The following is a 27,340-nucleotide window of genomic DNA, read 5'->3' on the forward strand; positions in this document are numbered from 1 at the left end:
AGTAAATGAATGACAACTCAAGAACTCCAGCAGTTGGAAGGTCAGAGTTCTGGAAAGGGGAAAGAAAGGAGAATGTTTTTTGTTCATTTGTTTTTTGTATTTTGTTCATTGGTTGTTTTTTTGTCTTTTTTTTTTTTTTTTTTTTTTTTGGTAATACAGATTTACCATGTCAAAGCAAGAAGCAAATCTGATAATTTTTTATCTGAGAATCTGATGTTAGATATCAGAGGGAATGCAGAAAGGAAGTAATTTTTAAAGGGTTGGATTGCTTTATTGGATTGGATTGAAATATGGAGTGTTGTAAAAATATAAATATTTATTTTTAACAACTGCTGACACCTTTCTTACCAGTAATTTAATCTGATGGACAAATTCAAGTTTCTGATACTTCTTAGAATTAGCAATACCAGTAAAGTTTTATAACTTAGATATGCATATATTCTTGTTCTCCAAAAAGAGACGGTATTATTTTGTTTCTTAGAAATGAAAGGAGTGAAAAAGAAGTGGAATCCACACCTGAAGAGAAATGTGGTAATGGTTTCTAAGCTGTTCACTCAAAAAATCTTGCTTTTAAAAAAAATTTATTTTTATCTTTTTTACTGTGTATGCTATTAATTATGAGAGTTTCATTAAACAATAGCAGCAATGCAGTCTGTGGATTAATACTGCTATTCAAATGTGAAGTCTTCATAGCAGGACATCAGAGAAAAACACGCTTTTCATATTATATATGTGAATATATAGTGGGATATAATTTAAAGGTCTGGAAAGGGGAAATGGTACTACAGCCTTTTAGCTTGTGTTGTTTTCAGTGTTGCCTTGTCCTACTATGCAGAGAATAGCTTAGCACTCGCTAGGTTTCAGATTCACAGGATAGGCCAGCATCTTCTGTGAGCCTTTTTCAGTGTGATATGTAAGCCAGCTAGTTCTGTTTCCCTATCTCTCTGCTGCTGTGGGTAAAGCTTATGGTTGATATGAAAGTTAATGTAATTTTCATATTAATGATCTGAATTTATCTAGTTTTTGCATCAGCTTTGCACAGTATGTCTGTGCAGCTGTTTTGCAGATAGGTGAATTTTGGGATTTACTTTAGACTTTTTAAAAAATATATATATATATATATTTTTGAAATGGCTTTTAATATATTGTGAACTATGCCAGAAAGGAAAATAGGAAAAAGGAATAAATCTGTCCATCGAAGATTTACAATAACACCTGGCCCTGATTTTGAAATGGCTCTTAATGTTTGAGGTACTCCGGTGTTTTAGCTGTCAGCTTACATATTTTTGTACACATCTAAGTTTTATCTCTTGTTTAGAGATTCCGATAGAGCTTACTTTTCCTGAATGTTAAGAGGGTTTATTTGTAAATCATAGGAAATCTTTTCTCCTTGGAAGCCTGATTTCTCTGTAGATTGCAAGGAGTCATGGTAGTTACAGCAGAAACGGTACGGCGACTTTGTAGCTTTGCAGCATTTTATCCCAAAGTAGGAGAATATGGTTTGTTTGTTTTTTTTTTTTAAAAAAGGGTCAATTCAGGTAGGGCACAAGGGGACGGAGATGAAGTATATCTGGTCATAAGACAAACTTCCGTTTAATTTGGAGATGTTACATGTGACTTTTTTTTCCTGTAGATTTTGTACCATGCACAGTATCAAAACTGTTTCTCAAAAAGAGTAATAGCAGCAGTAGATGTTCTTAGCCTCGAGACTGGGGAAGGGAAATAGCTTTTCCCATACTGCTCTATCATCCCTGGATATTTCATCTGTTTGATGTTTATTTTACTCTTCAGGCAGCTACAGTGAAGATTTTGAAGAAGAAACAGATGCTAATCCTGCCTTTAAAACTGAAGAAAGTCAGGTAAATCAAAATATGTCAGGAGTTTAAGTGCTCAAGAAAAGTGTAACATAGCAAATGTTTATATTAATTCATGAATCATAAAACTTCTGCAATATTAATATATTAAACTCATATTGTGTGTACTGTCCAAAACAATATTATGGTCATGGGTCTATATTGTTTTATTAAGGATATACACTTCTGTGTGACATGTCACTATAAGCATTAGTTTCCTCAGAGTTGCCTGCTTACTGCTCCTTTGAATTAAGAACTGTATTGAGAGTCCAGAAATAATTAGCTCTGGCTGGAGCCTCAGGATGACTATTGAGGAATCTGTCTCTTGGACCTATTAGAGTGGTGTGCACCAGCAGATGATGCAGACCCCTCAGATCTGTATGGAGAAGCAATTTGGACAGAGAATACAAAATCTACACTGATAGAAGTGAGCCAGGAAGGTGAAAAAAATATTGTTTCATTTATGCAGAGTAGCGTTTAGATCCAGTCACTTCTAAGAGGGCTTTTAGAGTACAGGATGCTGAGAGAGGAGAGTTTTAGCAAAGTGCATATGCTTGAAGCACCGAGAGCAGCTTTAGTTCATAGATTTTGGAGCAGGTTTTGAAGTTTGTCTGGATTTTTTTTTTCCTGAAATTCAAAAAGTACTATTGTTTTGTTTGTTTATTTTTCATAGGAACCAAATGCTGGCATGCTGGCTAAAGGTAAAATATAATCTTTAATCAGTGGAAGAATATTAAATTCTACCTTTCTGATACTTTATCTGAACTTACTGTTTTGATATTTAAAGCCTAATATTGCTGTGTTCTACTGGAAATCTGTTGGGCCAGAATGCTCAAAAATAAATCTAATAGCACTTCAAAGTGATAACCAACATTTTAAAAAGTGATAACCAAGTTTTATTTTTCTACTTAGTACTTTTCATGCTGGTATTCAGAGTTATAGCATTAATAGCATTGTAGTTATCTGTGTGGTATTTTTTTGCCCACCTAGAGCATTAAGATAATGTTTTATAGTGTAGATAAACTATAAATAGGAAAATTGTTTTCTGTAACTCTTATCTTCTTGGTTTTAGTTGTACTACTTGATTCACAAGATTCAACTACAGAACTTCAGAAAGCTGCTGAAACATCAGGTGTAGCTCCAAGTGAACATGATCTGCCTCAAGAAGTTAGTGGAATTGAAATGAATGAAGCAGGTAAAGGCTATTTTTGAAAAACAAACAAACAAACAAAAATTTCCTTATTATCTTCATTTGTTTTTAGGTTGTCAGTCATTATGAAGCCCTTGGCTTTTGTTAACTATTTTTGAGAGGAGGAGGAACTGTTTCAGTAAAAAAAATCTGCCTTCTTAGCAGAAACACACCTCTTGACCCTTGATTACTGGAAAATTGCTTTCTGCATTGCATTCTGATTTAAATATAATCTCCTTCGGTTCACTATGGCTAAAATTTTACTTTGTCAATCTTTAACATAACTGTAAAATAAACAGTATATTGAGATTGTACTCAAAGAGATATCCAGAGCATGACATTGTGATAGCTTCTATTAAAATAGTCATTTCACATACCCTATCAATTTTAGAGGGAAAAAAAATACTGGGGGCTGGGGCAGGAAAGGCATGCAAACTGCAGATAAGGCTATTTGGCATTAATAGTCAATAATATCAAGTACTAATTAACTTGATAATTTTTTATTTTTATAGTAGCAAAGATTTTTTCTTCTCCCAAAATGGAAAGCACTGTTCTCACTTAATAGTCCAAGCCAGTTACTGAAACAGACTGTGGTGTGTTATTTCCCAATCAGAAAGTCCTATAGTATCTGTTATGAGACTGCATTTTCCACAGGCACTTTGCATGGACAAACTACCAGTGACACTGAAGCCTTACACCGTGCGTATCGTCACATTAATCAGTCTTTGGGAGACACTGATGAGCAAAAAATACGTGATTCTTCAATGGCCATCTCAAAATGCTTAGTGCAAGTTACTTCACAAAATCATGATCTCTGTTCAAAAAACACATCAACTACTGAGTCAGGTAAATACTTCAATGGAAAGCATATTTTTTGCAAGATGTAAAATAAGTGAGCTATTAATATGTTTAATACTTAGATTTATGAAACATATTTAAATGTCCTTTTTACAAATGCATTTTCTAAACTTTTAAAAATGATTTCATTATTTTGAACCAATTAGATTTACCTACTGTGGAAGAATTTATGAGACCTATTAAAGGAGATCCCTATAATGCCAGATGTTTTGATTTGGAACCTGAAAGGTATTTATTTCAGACTTATATTAACTTAAGCTCATTAACTGTTAGTGGAATAAACAGCTTACGAAATAACTTGCCTGTTTTTTCCCCAAGTTAAAGACTGAAATTTCGTTATGCTTTGCATTGGCATTATGATGTTTTACAATGAACTGTAAAATGAATATACAGTTAATTGGTTATGGAGATGTCCAAACTTTATTTAGGCAGTAAGAAGCAATGTTTGCCAAGTCATTTTGGATGAGACTTTCTCAGTCTTGGCAACTGTTACAAATAAGATCTCGGCTGTTAAGGGCCTCTACTCATCAGCCTCTTTCCCTCTATGTGGGTTTCAGCCCACATCCTATCTCAATTCTCCAACTTCTACTGTCTGGGAAAAGATCACATTATCACATTATCTTGCTTACTCTTGTAATTCCTACTAACCTGTGCTCCATAATTCCTTTTGCTTTAGACCAGCTTGTGTGTAGCAAATAACGTAGAGCTCTTGGAGCTGTCAAAAACAGGTTTTGCTTAGCAAATTGGTTCTGGGAACTTAACAAGCAAGTGTACTCTGCAGGAATTACCATTCATTGTTTTACTAGCACTGACTGCATGCTTGCAGATGTTTATCTTACAGCCCAATCTGGTGCCTCTGCAAAAACAGTTATGGCTGGGAAATGTCTCTGTTGAACAAGAGACAGTCTTCTCACAGTGTCTTTTTTGCCTAGTCTTTTTTGTTTTTATAACTAAATCTGCATGGTTGTTCTTAAGAAGAGCCTAGTGATTCTTTCAAGTTTGAGCAGTCTTTACAGATCCTACCTGAAGGGAAAATGGCCTGCTTTTTCCAGAGCGGCAGGAAGGCAAAGGGCAAAAATCTTATACATAAATGACTCTTCCTTTCTCTTGTAGTCCTGTGAAGGTGATAGGCAGCATGGTAAATGAACTTGTCAATCACTTACCCTATAAAGAGCACCAAAATTCAGTTTGGGAGACAAACTTACTTGAAAAATTTAACAGAGAAGACAGCATCTTTCTACAGACAGCTGCAAATGAAGGTAGCTTTCAGAGAATGACTGAGAAAGAAATTCAGACCAGTGAAGTACAACCTGATGTGCTAAGTGAAGACATAATACAAGACTGTCTGCTTTCACAAGGCAGCAAAACTGAGCAGGTAACAAAAAAATCTGTTTGATATTATTTTATGTGAAAATACATTCAAAATGTATAAAATTTTAGGTGGCCTATTATTTGGTTATGCACTGATATTTAGGAAGTAAGAATGTTGCTGTTTTTCTTGAAATTTTCATGTTGCTATTTTTAGAGTTATCCACATGCAGTGGAATTTGGGATCTTCACATGAAGAATCTCAGCCTTAAAGCTGCAAAGCTGCTGCAGTTACATCCCCAGCTCAAGCTAGTTCTGATTATGGTCTTCTAACTGAAGGGAACACACACAAGGCTCAGAACTGAGACCATATCTATAGAATGGGTGGTTAGAAATACAATTCAATAAGAGCATAGATTAGACTGATCAAATGTAGGCTTTTAGTCAGACTAACATACTGGCCAGCAACCCTGGCTGGCTTTTCTAATCTTTTCTGTCTGTTTTCTACACTTATTTCTGCCTAATACAAATTAGTTCTCACCTTTACCTAATTTGCAGTACAGAATTTCCACGGTCTCCAAATTCTCTTCTCCCTGCATCCCCTAATTTAAGCCCACACTCCTTTAGGCAGCCCAGGGCATTGAGGAGGGGCTTTGTTTGTTTAGTTCATCCTGGTGGATTTTCTACCAGTGCCAACAGGCTAAACTTTCTCACTTGCTGATCTTAAGAGTCATACACTTAGTTTTTAAATGATGAAGTTTTGGAGGGTTCCTCTGCCTGCTGCTCTTCCTCTCTTCATTGCTGAGTTTCTGTTCACTGTGATTTAATTTTCAGTCAAATAACCTGAAAAATTACCTGTTTTGGCAAGCTAGAGATCCTGTAATAAAATGCAACTTCACAGAACAATCCAACAGAACCAGTGCAAAGTACTTGTATATTTCTGAAGTAGGAAAGCATAATAAATTATTCATAATTTAAAGTTATGCATTTGGCTAAAAATAGTTATTTTCCATTGTTTTGTTTTTGTCCCCTCATACAGCAGTAGTCTTACTGCTGTATAATTCTGGAAACTGGTTCTACGCTTTTCTAATAGTGAAATCTAACTTCAGATCACAGTAGGCCCTAAAACCTGTTCTAAACAGATGTGCTCTATTATAGGTTCTGCAGTCTTGTTGCTTGAAGAATGAAAAATCAGAATCAACAATAACTAAACAAATGTACAAGAATATCAGAAGTACAACACCTTTACATAAAAAGAAGTCTTCATGTGGTCCTCATGGAGTGGTTAGAAGTTCTGGATATGGGAAATCCACTTCATACTCAAAACAGTCCATTCCAGCTACTGAAAGGAAAATACCAAAAGAAACTTTGAAAAAAAACATTATGAAATCTAGAAGTCCTGCAGATAGAGCAAAATCTAAAGGTAATTCTATCTTAAGAGGTCTGAATTTTACTTGTAAGAGCCAGAGAGCTTTGCTGTTCATACTTCACATTTATACATGCATATATTTCCATTTTGAAGTGGTGTAGAAGAAATCTAAAACTAAATGTGATTGAGTACTTCTCTATTTTTTCCTCTATTTTTCTCTATATAAACTATCACTATTTTAAGACTTATCTATTGTTCACTAATATGATGAAAACAACAGTAGATGCTGCTGTCCAGTATGTTCAATATATGTACTTATATATTACGTTTCATTACAGTAAATGCAAAGATTTGCTGACATGCTTATGCATGTGATGCTGGATTAATTATTATTCTCAGCTTCTTTCATTTACTTTTTGTTTTTCATTAATACAAAACAAGCACTTTTTAAAATAAAGTCCTCTTTTCTGTTTGTGTCTCTTCTTATACCTTTAAGGAACAGTAAAGTGAGGACAGTGAAAGTCAAATTGCAAGCTGACCATCTTTCACCAAGTCATATTTCCAGTCTGTGAGGCATGGGAAAATAACTTTCCAGATGCCCAGGTTTTAGGACACTTCTGTCTTGTTACGCTTTTGAAAAGTAGTGTTAGAAAAACCATTGTAGGATTATGTTGCCCATCTCAGGGAGATGCTTGAATAGCAGCCATCAAACCAAGGGACCCTTGTTCCTTAAAGCATTGCAGCAGAGCTGGAGAATGAGGCAGATGTGCAAGGAGATGGAGGCAGTGAAAGAGAGACGAGTCCTGCGAAAATGAGGCTACTAAGCCTTACTCAGACATACTCTTTTCTCTGTATCTGTACTATTATCCAAGGCAATTTTTGGTACATTCAGAAGTTACTCGCGACAGGAGGCCCCAGAGGCTAGGAAGAGAATGGCTTTGAAGCACAGAGCTCCCTAACTGCCAGTGCTAAGGAAGCACCTATATGAGGTGTAAGCACTGTAAAAGTTATTTCATCTTGAAAATGATTACTGTTTGCTTCTGTGTAAGATCCTGATGAAGGAGCTCTTAAATTAAACTGTTATAGGCAGAAATAAAATGACAATTGCAGCTAATGTCTATTTTTCAGAAGAAAAATCTTATTTCATGAAGGATTTATTATCCAGCTACTTATCTCAGTTGTTCTTTTGATTTTTGTTTCATTATGTTCTGCATTTTTTGTGGTAGCAGTGTTGTTTTTTTTTTTTTTTCTGTATTGTAGCAATTGGGCAAATCAATACGATAGGAGGATCAGCGTGATAAAAAGGTTCTATAAGGGATGGGAAAGCTGTATCAAAAGATTCCAGCTTCACAGAGAAAAGCTCCACTAGGGAGTGATCTCCAGAAAAAGATCCTTCCCCAGTGGCAGTCAGCCCTAAAATGAGGTCTAAAAAAGGTGGAGCCAGGCTCTACCCCTTTGGGTCACATAGCTGAATTGCCTTCATCTGTGCTCCCAGGGCTGACCTGGTTGTTTCCCCGGGTCAGTGGTTCAGGCCATGACTCAACAGTTCCCGTATACATGTGTAAAGAACTGATGATCTCTTCATTTTCTTTGTCTGATTATACTGAAGTTTCTATATTTAATTTGAAATACAAGTTGTAAAACACTTGAATTGCATGCTTAATGGGTGAATCACGTGAATAGATTTTTATCAAGGACGCTGAATTCTAAACTTAATCTTGTTATATTTTGCTTTTTGCTTAAATGAAGAAGCCTTATTTACTACAAGGACAATAAGATCTGCAGCAAAAGAACAGACTTTTAAGGAGGGTATTAACAGAGATATGTCTGACCAATCAGTTGTTCATAATCTTGGACACCAAGTTGTGGATTCTTGCAGACAGCATCATCATGTAAGTAGTAATTAATGATGTTCCCAATTATAGTGTATACGGATTGGTTTACACACCTGTTTACACACACTTGTCAAGATTCTTAGTAATATTAACAGGATTGAGAAGTGCTGAAATATTTTAATAAAGAGTTCTTCAGTCAAATATTTCTTGTTACTTTTAGAAGTAACATACTTTTAGAATCTGTAAGTTTAAGATTGATTTTTAGTTGTTTGGATAGTTCTACTGCCTTGGTAGTTCTATGTACTTTTAATGCTTATTGATTTCTAAAACAAAATTTTATTGTACAAATGGGCATACTTCTAAGTAAAATTTTTATTAAAAATTACTCTGTTAAGAATCTGAAACGGTACTTCTATTTTTTTTCTACCTGGGTTGCACTGATGATTTAATTTTCACTTCTCCAGGATGACTGAATTTGCAGTGCCATGATGGATTTTCTTTCTTCCTTATTAACTGTATAAAAATGTATTACTGAATGCTTAAGTTGTTACTGCTTTTCTAGAAAATGGATGAGTAACTCCAGTGGCTGTACAATAGCCCTCATATGAGAACTGTTTGTTTCTAGTTTCTTTTGTTTTCCTCACACATATCTAAGAAATTGGAAAGTAACTCATTAAAGGAAAAATATGTAGGATGTTTTGATTTTAGAATGAAGGGATTTTTCTCTTCAGGTGCCTTATATGGTTTCTAAGAGCCAGACAAGCCGGTTAAGTAAAACTGATGAATTTTCTGTAAATAGTCAACTTGATGTTGATGAATGGTTCTCTGAATTTCTCTTTGCTAGGATTTACCAGTTGTTTCTCCTGTCAAAAGTTGTGAGAGGGAACTACGTTTGCTAAGACGAGCACAAATTGCTGAGGAGGACCTGAACAGTGCACGTGATTTGATTCAACAGCTAACCAGCACAGTTTCAGAAAAGGAGAAAGAAATGGAGACAAAGATAGTAGAATTGAAAACACGCTATGAAAAAGAGCTTTCTCAGCTGGGTCAAGAAAACTATGTTCTTCAGAGCAAGGTACTTTATGATTTTGTGTCCCATTAGTATAGGAGGTGAGAAAGGTTGCTTCTGAAAATTAAATGCATCTTACTTCAGATGAGTTGTTAATAAGGAGAAAACCCACACATAGAAACTAATAGTGTATTTACATTTATATTTACAAATATTTACCCACTGCTGCATTTACTGTGATTAGGATGTAACATTTTTTACATTATCCAGAGTTCACTTATCTTTTAATATTATAAGAGTCCTTCAGCAATTTTCCTGTGTTTGTATGTTTGTATTTAAAAGTTTAACATGCTCTTATAGCTGTTTAAAAAAAAAAAAAAACAAAACAAAACAAAATGGATAAGAAAGTAATGGATACTAAATGTTGAAAAGTGGGAAAGTACTTTATGTTGGGATACTGTTTGTTAAGTATGTGTCATATTGTCTATTTCCTTCTGAAAGTTGAGAAGTGTGGAAGAGCTGTCTAAGGAGAAGAGATGGATCCATCATACAGCACCAGTTCCTGTCTCTGAAGAAAAACTGTCACAAATAAGAAAAGAAATGGAAGATCAAGAGGTCATTATTCAAGGTTATCAACAGGTATACCACACAGCATATTCTATTTGTGTTCTAGCCTATCTCAGAAAAAAAAGCTATCAAGCAGTTACTTCTATTCCATTGAAAATAGCTGTCTTGTTATCTAAAACATAGATGAAATGTAGGTGTGATGGGTACAGATATGTTGTGCATTTTAAAAGTGTTTTGCATATGTTTAGTTTGAGCTCAACTTTTTGCCCAAAATGTAGTAGAAAACGTGTGGTTTTAAGTATTATTGGAAGCCCAGAGGGTTCTATTTTAAGATGTGAGTTTTTTTCATAGATTTGGAGCAGCTGATTGCAAGGAAAGCTTTTTAGCATGCCTGATTTATAAACTTAGTCAAATGCAGAAATAGATGATGCAAACTTACTGATCCTTTTGAATACTTGCAACTATAAATAAAAATAAAATATGTGAGTTTAACCATTTTCCAGGTGCTGTTCAGCATTTCTTAGTATGGCTTGCGTGCATTGGCTTGTTGGTGCAGCTGTAGGCATTGCAAAGCAGTGACCATCTGTGCTCCCAGATCAGACACGGGAAGATTGAGCTTTGATCTATCAGCACTCATTCACTGTATGCTTTGAGAATACAGCTGAGATAGCTTCACAAAGGAGATGACCCAGGAGGACTAATTATTCAAAGGGAGCAGGCACTTGGAGAAAGTTTTAGAGTTCACTGTAAAATACTTCAGCGTAAAGATATACCTTTTGGAAATTTGATAGTGAGACATTTGGTGTTTCAGAAGGCAGACTGTGCAATTCATAGATTGAACTGGGTAAAACAGTGGTTTATGAAATTTCATTGTTTATGTATGTTAACTTTGTCTATCTCATTTTAGGAAAATGAGAGATTATACAAACAAATGAAAGAGCTGCAAATCCAAAACAAAAAAAATGAGGAACAAATGTTTAAGGAGAATCAATGTTTAATGTCTGAGTTAATAGCCCTAAGGTAGGCTAAATTATACATCTGATGTAGATTTTTCAGCTACTGTTACTATTTTTGTTTATGAAGAGAATCAGTGAAGAGTTTGTTGGATGCATGTTTTGTGGTGATTCTTGGTTTGGTGGGTTTGGTAGGTTTTGTTTTTTTTTTTTTTTTTTTGATAGTAGTTTGACATTGATTATGGATACTTAATTCTTTGTCTTCCTGCTGATCTTGGAGAGTTATGAGAACGTGAGAGCCTTCTGTTTGAGAAATATTCCAATGTTAGAATTCAAATATTTTTGTTCATATCACAATGTTTCATGCATATACTACTCTTGCTCTGCTTTTGTCTCTGCTCAGATGTCAAAATGTTTGGTTGCAATTGAAACATTGACAGTAGATCAGGAATCACAGCAGATCTTGTTAGTTGCAGAACCATTAGATTCACTGCTCTGTAGATCCTGTTAGATTTGTGTCCAGTGTTGCTAATTTTTTTCCACTTATTATTAACTGTGTGCATTTCTGGTGTCTTTGCCAAGGAAACATGAATTCCATTGGTGCAGAGAAGGTTTTCTTTCCTTCTTTCATGTAGTTCCAACAAAAAAGTTTGTGCAAGGTTACCAGGTTCCAACTTACAGCTGTTTTGTTTTGTTGTTGTTGTTGTTGTTGTTTTCCTGTTTTGTATAGAGATGTGTCGTGTGGTTGCTTCTTTCTTTGGTTTGAACCTCCACAAATTATAGTATCATCTTGAGCATATTTTGCTTGTTTTTGGTGCCATTGTCACCCCCTTGCATGACACAAGTCACCATATTGCATGACTTATTTCTCTTTTTTTTTTTTTGTTTTAGAGAAAAGATAGAAAGGACTACTACCCAGTCACAAATTGTGCAGGAATCTGAATCAACCAGAAATCAAAGTTTCACAGAATTGATTTCAGAGCTTCGAGCAGCACGGGTAGGTGTACGCCAAAGCTGTATTTCAAATGTTCAGATTTAGAAAAACACACACACACACACACACACACACACACACACACACACACACACACACCCCAAAAGACAACATATAACCACCATATTGTAGGTATAAATGAAAATAGTTGAACATGCTGAACATGCTGCTCTTTTAAAGTGCTAATTAGTTACCACAGTGGGTTTTGGTTTATTTTTGTGGTGGTATTTTGTTGTTGTTGTTTTGTTCTGTTTTTTAACTGATTAAGTAGATGGTACGGGGAGCTTCAGGACCAGTGGCATTGCTCCTGGTCTGATACAGCTGACTTTGAGCTCTTAAGACTCCAGGAGCTGCCCTAGTTTTAACCTCATACGTGCTGCTGCTACACTTTCCTATCCTTAAGTCCAGCCTGGACAACTTTAACACCAGTGTCTTTGCTCGTAACACAGAAGCACAAGCAGTGCAGATGTCCTTCTCCAATTCAGCAGGTCAGGAGAGGGTTTGCTAGCAGTAACACACATGCATGCACACGTGTAGTCCCACTAGGAGCTAGCACTGGGCCTAGCCTTGGGTGTAGACCCAAGAATGGCTGGGCCCAGAATCTGATGCACATACTCCCTCATCCCAGCTGCTGCTCCCCATAACTGAGGGCCTCAATCTCCAGAGAGTGGCTTTTCTGGACACCTTTTGTCCTACTCACCAGCTACTCAGTCTTGAAGTTTGCTAGTGATCACACATATTCAAACTGAACAGAGAGCACACACAGAAAACATCAAGAAAGAAAATAAATGTAGTAAGATAAGCTGTTGTCAGTACATGTCAACTGTACACACATCCATTTAAACTGCAATCTGTAGTCTTCAAAATAAATAAAGCCATCTACTTTATTGTGCCTCCAAAAAAGCAGATCTGTAGTATTATCTCCTTCTGCAACAGTTATTAAAAACAAAACTTCCTAAAGGTATACCTTTATTTTATAGTGTTTAACTTAAGTTCTGCTGTAGCAAGGCTTGAGAATAATGCCAAAACTAGTATGTGTTCAATACAAACATAATTTAATCATTCTATGGTGAAAAAACACGATCAGCGTTTTTTGTGTGTGTATATTTGTGTTTTTTCTCATATTATTGTTTCCTCTAAAACTCAGAAAGAAGAAACTAAATTACGAGAAGAGGTAAAACGGCTTAAACAAGATAAACAAGCTCTTGAGTTAGACCTGGGGCAAGCTAAGAAAGAGAGAGATCTAGCAAAAGTCCAGATTACATCCACATCAAGTAAAACACCTTTATTTTCTTGAATACTTATGCCTGTTCTTTACTTCACTAGAAAAATATGTGACTAAAACTTGTTACTTTGTATAGTATGACTTAATGAAATGTATCTAATGTATGTATTTGGGGGTTGAAACTAGGTGATCGTTGTGGTCCCTTTCAACCCAGGCCATTCTGTGATCTGGGCCTTTTCCAAATGTTGTTTAAACTTCTAATAAAAACATACAATGAAGGAGAGGCCACTGTATCTTTGGCACTCTACTTTTCTTGTATCCAGCCAAACTCTTTGTTGCTTATTAAGCTTGATTGCTTGCCCATCTCTCAGTGGGCAAAACGATTCCCCTTCTATCTCACCTCTGTTCCTAAGGAAAGATTTACTGTGTTGACTCTTACTCTGCCATTTAGATGTGCTCATTAAATTTTGTTCTATTTTTACCCCAAATTTATGCCTTGTGAATTTTTCCATTTCTAAACTTTTTCCAGATTGCCATCAAGAGGCCCAGAAATTGGACCTTTTTAACTTCCCATATCAAGCATCACACTTGTTACGAGCTGTAAGAGCTCTTCTCAAAATGCTTGATTGCTCAGTGGGAGGAGTACAGTTAATGCATATCAAAGGATACATTCTATATTCTGTCATCCATATTACTGAAAATATACTACAACTGTAGTATAGAATAGTAGATCTCACAGGGATTCTTTTTAAGTACTTTCTGTGGTAAACTGCAAACTATTGACTATTACTGTATATGAGAGAATTATTATTCTCTGATTTTGTTTTCTTTAGTACTGTTGCATTTAGAATCCTGATTTTGCTCTTGTACGAAATGTGCTGAAAATAGTATTCATTATCCAACACATTCAAATATATTGAATTATGTATTATATTTTCAACACATAATTATAAGAGTTTTATTCTTGTAGGTGAGAAGTCTTATGAATTTAAAGTTATGGAAGAATCATACAAACAGGAAATTCTTCATTTAAAAAGGCGGCTTCATTGGTATGCAGAAAATCAAGATCTTCTAGATAAAGATGCAGCCCGTCTTAAAGATGCAAGAGAAGAAATTGAAAAATTGAAACAAGAGGTGATAATATTTAGCTTAACTTAAGGTGCTGGCACTTAATGATTTCTACTGATGAATACAATGTAATTTTGTTCTCCATAATGCTCATGCCTTTTTTAAGAAAAACCGTAACCTTTAAATCAAGTGTGAGTGTCTTTATATTCAAAACAGATATAAATTTATATGCAGTCAGAATTGCAAATGCAAAATGCTTAAACCTGTTCTGCTTGCATTTGATTTATTGATGATTCTTCTGGAAACAAAAATAATATAATTCATAATCTACTTTTGTAGAAATCGTAGAATCATGGAATCATAGAATGGCCTGGGTTGAAAAGGACCTCAAAGATCATCTAGTTTCAATCCCCCTGCTATGTGCAGGGTCACCAGCCAACGGACCAGGCTGCCCAGAGCCACATCCAGCCTAGAGAGCCACATCCAGCCTGAGGCTGGGTATTACCAGTTATTAAGTTGTAAAATACTTCTGTTACTGTGTTCATTTGAAATGTTTACCTCTGTACTACTGGAAAACATCACTGAATGTGTATAATTCATTTTTTCTCATAAATTGGATAGGTCGAGAAGCTCAGAGCTGAAGCTGGAGATCATCAGTGTGTACAACAGAAGAAGCGTTTGAGAGACAGAGCAGCAGATGCTAGAAGAATTCAGGACCTTGAACGACAAGTATGTAATAATATAACTGATTTACTTAACTTATTTCAGATAAGGTCACTTATCCTTATAAAAGCACTATTAAGAGTAAAGCACTGAATGAAGCCCTATGAGAAAGGAACTTTTGTATTATGTAATACTCAACAGAAACAGCTGTAAATGCTCATTTACAAAGGGTTCTCTTGTTGCTGTGTTCTAATAAGCTATTATACCCTTTCAAGATCTGTTAATGTTAAAGTACTGTTCAGTTTCTAGGAAAGGAGCAAAAGGGCAAAAGCACTTGCTTTCTGTTTACCTTCTGGGATTCCCACTGTCTCTGTTCAGTACATTCTTAATTTTCTGACCAGTTTCAGCCATGTTGTTTCAAGAGTAGGAGTTCAAATTCCTGTTATGAAACTTCTCTGAAGCAACTGGAAAAGTAGAGTGAAATGTGGAAGTGTGAATGTTAAGTCTATAAGAAAACCAAATATTTTAGCAGCATTGAAAGCCCTATGCAGCTTAAATGCTTAGAAAGTAAATAAAAGATGCTTGAGTCTGAAGACCAGAGCAATATGATGATGTATAAGGAGTCAGTCAGTAAGTGATGATGAGTCTTAATTGCCTGTAAGCAATAACATACACGGTTAAAAAATCATTGTAACAAAAATTCTCAGGTAAATGCATCTTGATTTGTTGTTCTTCATCAAACTTAATGGATTGTATTTGCTAATGCTCTGTCACTTATTTCAGTTCACTTTTCATTAGAACTTTCTTCTTTTTGACTTCTGTCAATTTTCTTTTTGATAGATCAAGGAAATGGAAGGCATTCTAAAAAGACGTTATCCAAATTCTTTGCCTGCTTTGATTTATGCTGCTGCTAGTGCTGAGAAAACTGATGAACTTTCAGCTAAAACAAACACAATTGATTTTTTGGAAAGAAGAATAAAAAAATTAGAAACAGAACTTGAGGGTAAAGATGATGAAGCTAAAACAAGTCTCCGTGCCATGGAACAGCAATTTCAAAAGATAAAGGTAAAAGTTGGAAGTTTGTTGAGTAGTCTGCACTGCAATTAATGGTTGTAAGGTGGCCGGTCTCTACCAAAGACCAGTGATGAAAACAGAAATCAAAGACTATGCTGAACAAAAAAGCATTTGAAGAATTTATAATCAGAATTTCAGTGGTTTTGGAGCACAGGGTATAAAGAGCATTTAAAATAAAATTGTGCAACCAAGTATTAGAACTGGGAGGACAAGTTCCTGGGCCTAGCTGTACTTGCTGTAGACACAGTAGTGTGGTTTCCTGCCAGCTAAACATTTTAGCTGTAAAACGATATGATAGCAACTCTTTAAGAATTATTTTAGGAAGCACCAAAATCTGGCATTTCACTTCATGGAAAGGTGAAGTGCATGTGTTCTTAGTGAGCAGGAAAGTACAGCACTGATGATCTGTTGTTCCTCCTCTTCTTCATGTGAATCGTAGGATAATAGAGGTTGGAAAAGACAGTGCACTGAGATCACCTAGTCCAACCATTGACCCATCACCACCATGCCCACTAAACCATGTCCTTACGTGCCACATCTACGTGTTTTTTGAATTCTTCCAAGGATAGTGATTCCACCACCTCTATGGACAGTCTGTTCCAATGCCTCATCACTCTGAGAATAAATTTTTCCTAATATCCGATATCCAACCTGAGTAACATGCTATGTTTTCCTTAGAAGCTATCTGGGCTAAGAGTTAGATTTTCCTCAGCTTATTTCAGTGGAAAATTCCGTAGCTCTGAATTGATACTTAACATAATTTAAATAAATACATGAAAGTAGAAGTCTGTCCTGTTAGAATTGAAGATAATTTTAAAAACATGAAGTGCAGTTTTGAGAAATAAGACAATATTTGTAAACGTGGCAAATATAATGGCAGTTTTAACAGAAATAAAGATTTGCTGTACAAAAGTAAAATGCTAATTTGCCTGTCTGAGTCAGTATCATCTGAACAGAACAAAATTACCTAAAAATGAAATAGTTTCTTGTCAATTTAATTTTCATTTCCATAGCAACTGTATTTGTTTTGGGTAGAGGATGAATTCATAGTAAATGTTTTGAGTAATTCTGTTCTGCAGCAGACTTAGGTTTGCTTTGCATATATATATCATATATATGTGTAGGGTTTTTTTTTTTTTTTAACTCATTAAACTTCACTAATTTTTGTACTGGATGAGTAGTGTTATTAATAATACTTATTTGTATCCTTATAAAATCTTGCTTCAAACTTACAGTAAACATAAAGAACAATAAAAGAGGCTAGTAATGTATAGTTAAGGAAACTGCTTTTTTTTTTTTCCTCCCCCTTTCCCCTTTCCCCATCCCTTCTCCAGATGCAGTATGAGCAAAGACTTGTAGAGCTTGAGCAACTACTTGCTTACAAATGGAAGAGTGAATCGCCAAAACTGAACAGTGATAAAGCCAATTCTGTTGAACTTGAACTGCAGCTTCAGAATCTGAAGAGGACCCATCAGATTACTGTTGAAAACCTCCAGACAGAAATTGAAAACCTCAAGAGTCAAAATTCCCAACTAAAACTCAGAAGTAAAAAGGATAATAAAGACTTACAGTCAACAGATTGGCAAGTGAAACAAGGTAACACAAAAGAGAAGCTGCTGAAACTAAATCAAGAACTGATCACAAAAAATAGGGAAATACAAGACCTTACAAAAACTGTAGAGAAACTTCAAAAAGAAAGGATGGCAATGTTGTCTGATAATAATTTAAGAAATAAAACTGATAATAAGGAAAACTGTCAAGAGATCTTGAAAAAGAATATCGTAGCAACAGAGAAAAGGAATTCCATCAACAGTGAACCCTCTGTAGGCATTTTTAACAATGACAAAATGTACCAGCCGCGTACCTTTTCTGATTCTAATGTCTTGGAAGTTCTACAAGAAAACACACGGTTGAAGGAGGAGCTAGAAAAATTGTCTCTGGAAATGAACCAGCAGAGGGTGAAGTCTCAGGCAACACTGGCTTATTCTGAAAATAATATACGAAGGTAAATGCTCAACGTGTTCGTTTAAAAAACTTGCTTGTTTAGCTGATGGCTGATGAGTCACTATGATCATGCATGTGTGAAGCTACCTTATATTTGGGCAATCTTCTCTGTAAATGTCATTTTTTCTCTTTTGATTTTTCAGAATGGTGTACAGTCACAGTTTTTCATACAGGAAAACCTGTATTAATCCTTTTTATCGGTGCTACAAATTGTCATGGCTCTCAGTAATAAGATTTTGGTATAAATCATTCAATCCTAAATGCTTTGTATAGTATTCATATTTGGTACATATACTGTCCTTCAAACTGGGGCATGCTTTCAATGGAAGTTACTTGACCAACAGTAGAAACTTTACCCTTCACATAGTTTCCATTAGCTCCCTTTCATATTCAAGGTAGAGGTGATAGGCATATTTAGATTACGATCCATTTTATTCTAAAATAAATACCTCAAATAGCACAGCTTAACCACGATTTGAAAGCATCTAATTCTCTCCCTTGATTTTCATAAGAGGACCCTATAAAGACGACTGGTTGAGTTTTCAACATTTTCGCTGCCTCTAGTAAAATGAAACGCATATCCAACAATGTTGGTAGCCCTGCATGTGGCAGGGGAGTTGGAGATTCATGATCCTTGAGGTCCCTTCCAACCCTGGCCATTCTGTGATTCTGTGAATGTAGGTTTCCCTCCCTGTCATTCCTCCAGGGCAGCAAAAGTAATGATGGTGTTATCTCTTGCAAATTTTTATGAAATTTCTAATGCATGCTTGTCCTAACATTTCTTCATATTTTATGTGTTCAAGTAAGAAAATTCACCTCATTTTTGAAGAAATATCTGTAGTTGCTTTATGCATCTAATTTTCTTCTTCTGTCCAGGATACAGGAAGACACAGCAGAATATGTTGCAGCTCTGAAAGCTTCCCATCAAAGAGAAGTAGAGAAAATTCTTTCTCAATACACAAAAGAGCATTCTGCTTCCAAAGTAGCTGAACTCAATGGCAGAATTTCAACACAAGAGGTAAGACACTGTAGATATGTTAATTACACAAAAATATCTGTTAAAATTGTTTTTCTTGCACTGTAGCTTTTATTTTCTTTTCAAGTAGGATGTATATTGTTTCGAAAATAGACCTGTATCACAGCACTCACAGAATTTCCCACTTGTGCCTGATATCCACAGGGACCTCTGGGCCCATCTGGCTCAATTAGGGAAACTCAGAGCAGGATGCTCAGGACCATATCCAGGTGATTTCTGAAGAGCTCTATGGAGGAGACTCCACATCCTCTTGGCCTGTTCTTAGTCACATGCACAGCACAGAAGTGCTTCCTGATGTTGCAAGGGAATATCTTGTGTTTCAGTTTGTTCCATTTGCCTCTTGCCCTGCCATTGGGCACCACTATAGCAGACCCCAACTCCCTCTTCTGTATGCCCTTCCTTTGGGTATAGATAAACTTTTAAGAAATTTCCCCCACCCCAAGCTTCCTCTTCCCCAGCCTGAACTGTCCCAGCTGTCACCTTTTCCTCATAGCAAAAATACTGAAATCCCTTTGTCATCTTTAGTGGACTAAAGAGAAGTCTCTCTAGTCTATCATGCCTTTCTCATACTGGAGAGCCCAGAACAGGACCTAATACTCTAGGTGTGGCTTCACCAGTGTTGAGCAGTGGGGAAGAATCACCTCCTTTCACCTGCTGGTGATACTACTCCTAATGCAGCCCAGCATATACTAGTCACCTTGTGTTTAACTTGGAGTCCACCAGGACTGCATAGCTGCTTTCCAACTGGTTGGCCCCCAGCACCTGGTGCCTGGGGTTGTTCCAGTCCCATGGACAGAACTATTTGTGTTCCTCCATGAAGTGCCCGTTTGGCCCATTTCTTCAGCCTGACCAGATCACTTGGTGAAAGCACAATCATAAACCACTCAGTTTTGTACCACATAAGCAAACTTGTGGAGAATTCTCTGCCTCATTGTCCAAGTCATTGTTGAAGATGTTGAGTGGGATTGGACCCAGTATTAACCCCCAGGTTACCCATATTTACTGGTCTCCTTGGAGGATCCTGTATTCCACCATCACTGCTGCCATTGTTGTTTACCTTCACATCCCCTATGTGTCCCTTCTTGTTTGTGAGTCTGAGACCCATTAGAAAATCTCTCCTAATCAGTTCCTCTCTTGCCTGGATGAGGAAGTCATCGTCAGTGGCCTCCAGGCAGATTCTGGATTGCTTTATGCTGCCTAGCAAATACTGGGGTGACTGAAGCTGTCCATGAGGATCTGAGCCTGCAGTTACATTGTTGCAGTAAAATTTGGGAGAAAATGCACACGTGAATGAAGATAGGAAGTGCTAACAGATTCAGATTGTCTTCAAATGTATGTTTTTGTTTGTTGTTTTTTTTTTTAACTGAGGAGAGTAAATTGAAGAGTGAGACTTGTTTACATGTGTTATTAAAGAACATATATGTATATATAAAAGATGTGTTGTTTAACAACTGAGGTCACCTGAAAGTATTGTTAATATATCTATCACTATCTAACTGCAGCACTACCATACTGATTATTTTTCTGGCACGTTTTTCCTGTATATGTTTTCATATGTTGTCACAAGAATATGTCAATGACAAATATTTTAAATCTTTTTACAGATTTTAATAAAACATCTGCAAGAACAAATCAGTGAACACCAGAGACATCAGGAAGCCCTCCTAGTTTCACAAATGCGAGAGGAATTCCTGCAAAAAGAGGCATGTTTAAATTTAGATTTAGAATACCTGATACTGATGATCGTTTTTGTTCTCACTTTCATTCTTGTAATGAAAATGCCTCAAATTGTATATTATTAAATAAACCTTAGTAGTATCTTTATGAGTATCTCCTGCAGCAATTAGTGTCTGAAAATGCAATGTATGTTTCTATTATAAACAAGAAAACAACACAGTGTACAGAAGGTGGAACTTCAATCTCTCCTTTTTAAAATTAGTTAGAAATATCCAAGATCTTCATGAAAATTGATGAGTAAGGGGAAATATTGGCCACAGGTGGATGGTTAGACTGGATGATCTTGGAGGTCTTTTCCAGCCTTGGTGATTCTATGATTCTAAGTTAGGTCAAGCATTTGTAACCTCTTCTTTGGAAGCTGTGGTGGGTAGCAAATAGAACACAGGACTTTCTCTTCTTCAAGAGGGTATTTTATTACTGAATTCAAAATTTTTGGTCAGATAAATCCTTTGTTCCCACAAATTGACTTAGCCTATTATCTTCTGGGTCCCTGTATGTTGGTATCTAAGAAATTTGAGGTCTTTCATGAGAAGTTGTAACCATTCTTCTGAAATTGACTTTCTATGTTTTTTGAGAGGTATTCAGTTTTTTCCTGATCTTCTACTACTTCTATTACTATCATATAATATGTAAAAATCACACTTGTTTGTGGTTTCATTTGGAGATTAACATTGTAAAATTCCAGTTTGTGTTTAGCTCAACTTTTTTTTTTGTCTTACTGGCTGCGTTTGTCTGGTGCTGAAGGTACTGAAAAAATTACTTCTCTCACCTCTTCTTCAGGATGACATAGACACCTTGAGCACCATGCCCACGGTTAATTTCCCTTTCTTTTCCTTTGTTTAATGGATGAACACTGCTAATTTTCTCCTCATTTTGACAATACAGCAGTCAACCTGCAAGAGTTGCAGAAAAGGAGAATTATTTTCAATACAGGACTGAGAAAACTTCACATGTTCCATCTTCTTTACTGTTCAAATTTAGAAGAAAGGAAAGAAATTCCAGTATGTTTGTAGTACATTCTTGATATAATTAATCTTTATCTCAAAAAACTCATTCAGTATTGATCTTAGTCATGCAAAATTCCACTTCTTTTGTGAAGCCTTTATAGAAAAGTGAGGGTTTGTAAAGATCTTTCATCAAACAAACTCTGTTGCAAAATAGGCCCAGACTTTGTGATTATATTATGAATGTTATGATACATGTTTTCTTTTGCTACAAATCTTGTTTCATGCCAGTGATTTCAGTGTGTATATATAATGCTTCATCCCAGCAGGATACAGTGGGAATACAGTGAGACAAATGTTATTCCATAGATTTGTTCTCTGCATGTTTGCTTTGAGAATTATTGACGGTACTGGTTAAAAGAGGGTGATCATCATAGCTGAGCTGTATTTTTCAGGTTGAGTTTCAGGTGCTGACATTTAAGAAAATATAATAGAGTGCCTTTGCTATGAAAATCAATGCATGATTATGCAGAAAGTAATGTCAAAGCAAAGTCTAGCTTTCGCCTTCTCACGACTGCTTTGTTTATGCTGCTTTGAAAATACATTTTAAGCATTAAATGGTTCAGTAAATTATGCTGGCAAATGAAAGCAACTAAAACTTCAAATGTAGGAAGTCATGATAGAAATGCCAGCAATTCTGCCTAACACAATTGAGATTCCTTTCTCTAAGAGAGGAGAAACCCTCTCACTTCTGTTCTGAGGTTTGCAGCAAGATTGTTGCATGAATACTAATTGCAAAAATGCTGCTCAGGGATGTTTTCTATAACTGTATACTTCTGCTAACAGCTTGCACATAGAAGAATTCTGTGTTTAACAAATAGCTCTCTTGCTGGCAAAATGCATGGAGCCCATTTATTCTTGAGGGGCATTTTTCCATCATCACATATCTCCTCCATGAATTCTGTATTTAATGATGTGCTGGAAGTCACCCATCAGCTCTTTCCTTCACTAGAACAACTGAGCAGACAAGCAGCAGTGACTCATTTTCAGAGATCCTATGAAAATATTAAGACTTGTGCTCCTCTGACAAATTTAGACGAAAATGGCCTGCAGGATCGAAGCTACTGGAAAAATGGACAGGCAAAAAAAGGAGTAACATAGGCTTTGTTACTGCAGAAATTCAAGCTGAAAAGTGGAAATAATAGTAAGCCATCTTGGAGTCACTTCTGAGTAACAACAGCAGCGTCTTCTCACAGTGCCTCCAGCTGCTTGGATTTGGCAGCAGCGAGCCAAGGACAGCATAATGCTTGATAGAGCTCAGATATTGGATAAAAGGAGCTGAGGTTTATGGTAAAAGACAAAGACAGCAAGGATTTCACTTCAGTTTATTTGCTCATAGTAAGAGTGTGACAAAAAAAACAAAAAAAAACAAAAAAAAACACAAAAAACATCTTAGGATATTGAATGAAGAAATACCAAGATCCTTAAAATGGGAAAAGAATGAGAATAAACCAAGAGCTTTACAAGAAAACTTACCTGGATTTCTGGAGGCTTAGGACATCAGTTATAGGCCATTGCTGAGTTGATTTCACCCGCCAGTTATTAGACCGAAGGGTTGGTAACTCTGTGTGTTAGCAGTGTGTCTTTTCTTAAAACATTCTGTAGAAATGAGCTTCACTGATGAGTTTTGTATTTGATCTTCGTCCAGTAAGTGTGAGGAGAAGAGATAGCGTAAGAGCATTGAATCATCATATTTTCTATGAATTTTTGAGTATGTTTAGAAGTACAAAAATTGACTGAATAAGCACTTCTTGATGCATTATGAATGGGATAGGATTTATCAAAGAGGACCAGACTTTCCTATCTTCAGGCCTCTTTGTACAAATGAAAGATCCTAATCTAAGTCCTTGAGCCTTTTCTAAGCTTTTGAATAAAGGAAATTTCTCTTTCAAGTCTTATGCAGCTTTTGAATAGAGTGATTGAACAACACAAATACACTTTGAAAGGCATCTGTTTTATACAGTACTTAACACTGTGATAACAATTTTCATCAATTATCTCATAGGTTGCAAAATTGTTGGAAGAATTGAGAGAGGCTAAGGAAAGCCAGAGTCCTGAAATGAAACATTTCTTGTGCCTGGAAAAGAAGATCAAGCATATTGAGACCCGGCATGCAGTAAGAGAACAAGAACTTCTAAAGGTACCTCATGCCACATGTGCCTTTACTTCTCAAGTGCAATTTATCACTTGAACTGTAGCTTTATAAGATGAGCATGGATTCATTTACCCCACACTGGAAAGGAGTAAATACTTTTTGATACAGCTGTGGTTTTGTCTTGGTCACTTTCTGGTTCCAGTTAACACCTGTGTAACTTCCTCACAACGTGATCTAAGAAGGCCCTGATTTAGCAGACAGTGGGTGTATGTGACATCCAGAAGTCTCATATTTCTATCTATCTGTGACTTCATATTTCAGTTACACCATGGATGCTTGCTATTGAGAATGTGATGAGTTTGTAATTTGGTTAAGCTGTGATAGATTCCTCAAATAATAATTTTACTTCTCGTTCTTAGAAGTTCCCTTCAGGAAAGTTGCATTAAAAATAGAGAAACATCTTCCTGCAGTCTATCACATTTAATACCCAAAACAACAATAACCTTTGTCCTTTACAAACTGCACTTTTTGATAGTTCTCTATTGGTTGTTTGACAGTTGGCTCTTCTGACACAGCTTTTAGTATCTAACTTTTGTATCACTTCAGTGAGTAAAAGTTTTGCATTTTTTTTTAAGTTATGTATTTTGTTTTTAAAACTTACTTGATTACATAGCCCTCATCTGTTTTCTATGTGGGGAGCTTCGGTCCTTGTGGATTTTCTCAATGCTTTCATCACTTTGGTATTTAATAGTTGCTCATTAGTGTTTTAGCTTTGGCTTTGCCTGAATCCCTGAAGTCAAAGAAGAGCAGCTGGACTGAAATTGAATTGTAGAATGCTTAGAGTTGGAAGAGACCTTTAAAGGCCATCTAGTTCGACTCTCCTGCAGTGAACAGGGACACCTACAGCTAGATCAGGTTGCTCAGAACCCTGTCCAGCCTGACCTTGAGTGTCTCCAGTGACAGGGCATCTACTACCTCTCTGGGCAACCTGTTCCAGTGCCTCACCAGCCTCACTGTAAAGGACTTTTTCCTTATATCCAGCCTAAATCTGCCCTCTTTAAGTTTGAAATCATTTCTCCTTGTCCTATCACCACAGATCCTGCTAAAGAGTCTGTCTCCTCCTTTCCTGTAGCTCCCCTTTAGATATTGAAAGGCTGCTATCAGGTCACCTCGCAGCTTTTCTTCTCTAGAGAACAGCCCCACTCTCTCAGCTTTTTCTTGTAAGAGAGGTGTTCATCCCTTGGATTATGATCAAACCTGCTGCAGTTCTTAGTTTGTGAAGCTTGTTCTGCAGTTTTGAATCAGATCTCAAGAAATTTACTTTTACCTACAGAATTGTTGATGGTGGAATACTTTCATACATTCCTGTATCAGGTACTTGATTTTCTTCCAAAGAAGGAACTGTGCGTATAAGTAGCCAGTAGATTAGGAATCTGCTATTGCTGATGACTTTGTTTTTGTTTGCATTCTACCAGGCATCTGTAATGCTGTTCCTTTTTTACAAGGTTCATTTGCTTTGTATATTGTGATAATTGACAGAAATGGTAGGAAATTAGCAGCTGCTGCCTAGTCTGCAGTCCATCTCCACTGAAATCCTTATATGACAGGTAATATTGACTGAGATATTTTGTAATGTTTCTTAAAAAAGTAGAAATAATACTATGAAATGCAATCTCCACTAAATAGTGTCATCTGTCTTGCTTTCACAGCCTTGCTGTGCATTCAGCTTTAGGTTTTGCACCCTTACTCATCTGCTATGGGGCAGTGAACAGTCCCCAGACTGAACACTAACAAACAGCAACATAAAGACTGCTGAACTAGGAAACTACAAGTGGCCTTTAAGTGATTGAGCTTCCCTTAAAAAGCTATTACAGTTCCTAGTGGCAGGCAGATTCTGATTTCCTGTGACGGTTTGTTTTGGATAATCTCATAGGACTGTGCCACGGATTCATGTGAACCTTGTATCTGCAGCAGCCTTCATATGGGATATTTTCTGATAATTCCTACAAGTGGTGGCTTTTAAAAGCACATTAGTAGCAGGGAATATATAATTCAGCTTTTGTTTTTCTGTTGCAGTGTTCTTTTAATTAACACATTTAAATGGCAATTCAGAAAGTCATTGTGATTGCAAAAGGCTTTATACTATGTGCTCAGCTTTGTCATACACAAACTTTTAATTGCTGCATTGGAGAGGATAAAAGTCAAATTCTCCTGAGGATCATTAGTCAATAATGGCTTCTCCTTTTCTGTCATCAGTGCAGATATTTAAAGGCATTTATTGCTACGACGACAATTTTTGTAATATTTAGAACAAATTGTTCCCATTTAGCATCAGCACTGGGCTTTGAGACTGAGCATCAAATATAATTAAGTGGATTATTTTTGCAGAGGGGCAGACCTGACTATTTGCCCAATCCCCACGCTGACTTGCTTGTAATTTGCAGGCAACACAGCCAACACAGCACATCACTGAGGGAAGGCAAAGCTGTGAAGCTGAGAGGTGGCGTAAGCTGGCACAGAGGAAGAATGAAGAGCTGGAGAGATTTCGAGTGGAATTGGATTCAATATTGGATGTTTTACGGGAACTGCAGAAACAGGGGGTTGTTATTCCAGCGCCTAATTCCAGTGGATTCTGTGTAACAGATAACTGTTGGAAGACGTGATTAGACATGAGTGGTTTCACAGGAGCAGGAGTTGAATGTTTCAGTTTATGGATAGGAAATGTTATTGAAAATCATCAACGAAGTCCTTATAAATTGAATTACATTCTGATCTGAAATCTTACTTGTCCAAAAGTAGAGCATTAAGCTACACCCCAGTTAAACTGTCTTATTTTGTTAGTGATATAATTCATAATTTCTTAAATTTTAGGAACACTGAGGTTATTCTGTAAACTCAGTTACCATTCAGATCCTGTAGAACACACCTGAACATTTTTAACTGTCATTTATGGTTTGTGTTACATCAGGTCCTTTTTGAACAAATTCAGTAATACGTTTGGTTGTATTTTTAGTGTATGCTGTTACCAGTACTGTTCATGCAGTTAGGGGTGAGATCCTCTTTGTTCTGTTTGTGGGCGGGTAAGATTTTTGAACAATAAAACCAGTAAATTATGAGTTTGACGTCTCAGCACTGCAAGTCCTTAAAAATTACATAGCACATGTACAGAGATTTTAGCTCAACCAATTTAGACCACAGACAAACTACAGGCCAGGATGTGCTCCTGAGCTCCTATCCTGTAATTCTGTGCTTTCTACACTGTATTTTGTATCATTGGTTTTATTTTATGAAGCTAAAATTTAAGTCAGAAGTGAAATTGTTCAGGGTTGTACGTATTTATGTCTCACTTCATTAGGGACCAGCAGTAAACCATGCATTTGGACTTAGAGATGCGTGTGCATGAGTGTGCAGAAAGCACAAATAGTACCACTTATATCAGATAGGCACAGGCAGTAATTAACAGTGCAAGATTTTTTTTGACTGCACACAATTATGTATG

The 27,340-nt window shown here is 36.3% G+C and overlaps 1 protein-coding gene across 10 annotated transcripts in view; it reads left to right on the forward strand.

Moving 5' to 3' along the window:
- Positions 1 to 26,957, forward strand: part of CEP162 (centrosomal protein 162) — a 49,733-nt gene extending 22,776 nt beyond the window's left edge. For 7 of the 10 annotated variants that reach the window (XM_085217695.1, XM_010707658.4, XM_085217688.1 and 4 more), the window contains 22 exons: positions 482 to 531; positions 1,792 to 1,859; positions 2,527 to 2,554; positions 2,926 to 3,048; positions 3,697 to 3,888; positions 4,047 to 4,128; positions 5,014 to 5,275; positions 6,367 to 6,631; positions 8,327 to 8,469; positions 9,257 to 9,487; positions 9,923 to 10,060; positions 10,896 to 11,008; positions 11,833 to 11,938; positions 13,083 to 13,209; positions 14,131 to 14,294; positions 14,850 to 14,957; positions 15,732 to 15,956; positions 17,300 to 17,970; positions 18,846 to 18,987; positions 20,610 to 20,708; positions 23,752 to 23,886; positions 26,286 to 26,957. In XM_085217695.1, the coding sequence (XP_085073821.1) occupies positions 482 to 531; positions 1,792 to 1,859; positions 2,527 to 2,554; positions 2,926 to 3,048; positions 3,697 to 3,888; positions 4,047 to 4,128; positions 5,014 to 5,275; positions 6,367 to 6,631; positions 8,327 to 8,469; positions 9,257 to 9,487; positions 9,923 to 10,060; positions 10,896 to 11,008; positions 11,833 to 11,938; positions 13,083 to 13,209; positions 14,131 to 14,294; positions 14,850 to 14,957; positions 15,732 to 15,956; positions 17,300 to 17,970; positions 18,846 to 18,987; positions 20,610 to 20,708; positions 23,752 to 23,886; positions 26,286 to 26,504 (3,691 nt within the window). In that variant the 3' untranslated portion in view covers positions 26,505 to 26,957. The remainder of the gene's footprint in view (positions 1 to 481; positions 532 to 1,791; positions 1,860 to 2,526; positions 2,555 to 2,925; positions 3,049 to 3,696; positions 3,889 to 4,046; positions 4,129 to 5,013; positions 5,276 to 6,366; positions 6,632 to 8,326; positions 8,470 to 9,256; positions 9,488 to 9,922; positions 10,061 to 10,895; positions 11,009 to 11,832; positions 11,939 to 13,082; positions 13,210 to 14,130; positions 14,295 to 14,849; positions 14,958 to 15,731; positions 15,957 to 17,299; positions 17,971 to 18,845; positions 18,988 to 20,609; positions 20,709 to 23,751; positions 23,887 to 26,285) is intronic. The other 3 variants (XM_085217687.1, XM_085217689.1, XM_085217694.1) reach the window with 2 other exon arrangements.
- The last annotated feature ends 383 nt before the right edge of the window (positions 26,958 to 27,340 follow it).

This window comes from Meleagris gallopavo, chromosome 2 (assembly GCF_905368555.1).
Source record: "Meleagris gallopavo chromosome 2, MGAL_WU_HG_1.1, whole genome shotgun sequence".
Taxonomy (NCBI): domain Eukaryota; kingdom Metazoa; phylum Chordata; class Aves; order Galliformes; family Phasianidae; genus Meleagris; species Meleagris gallopavo.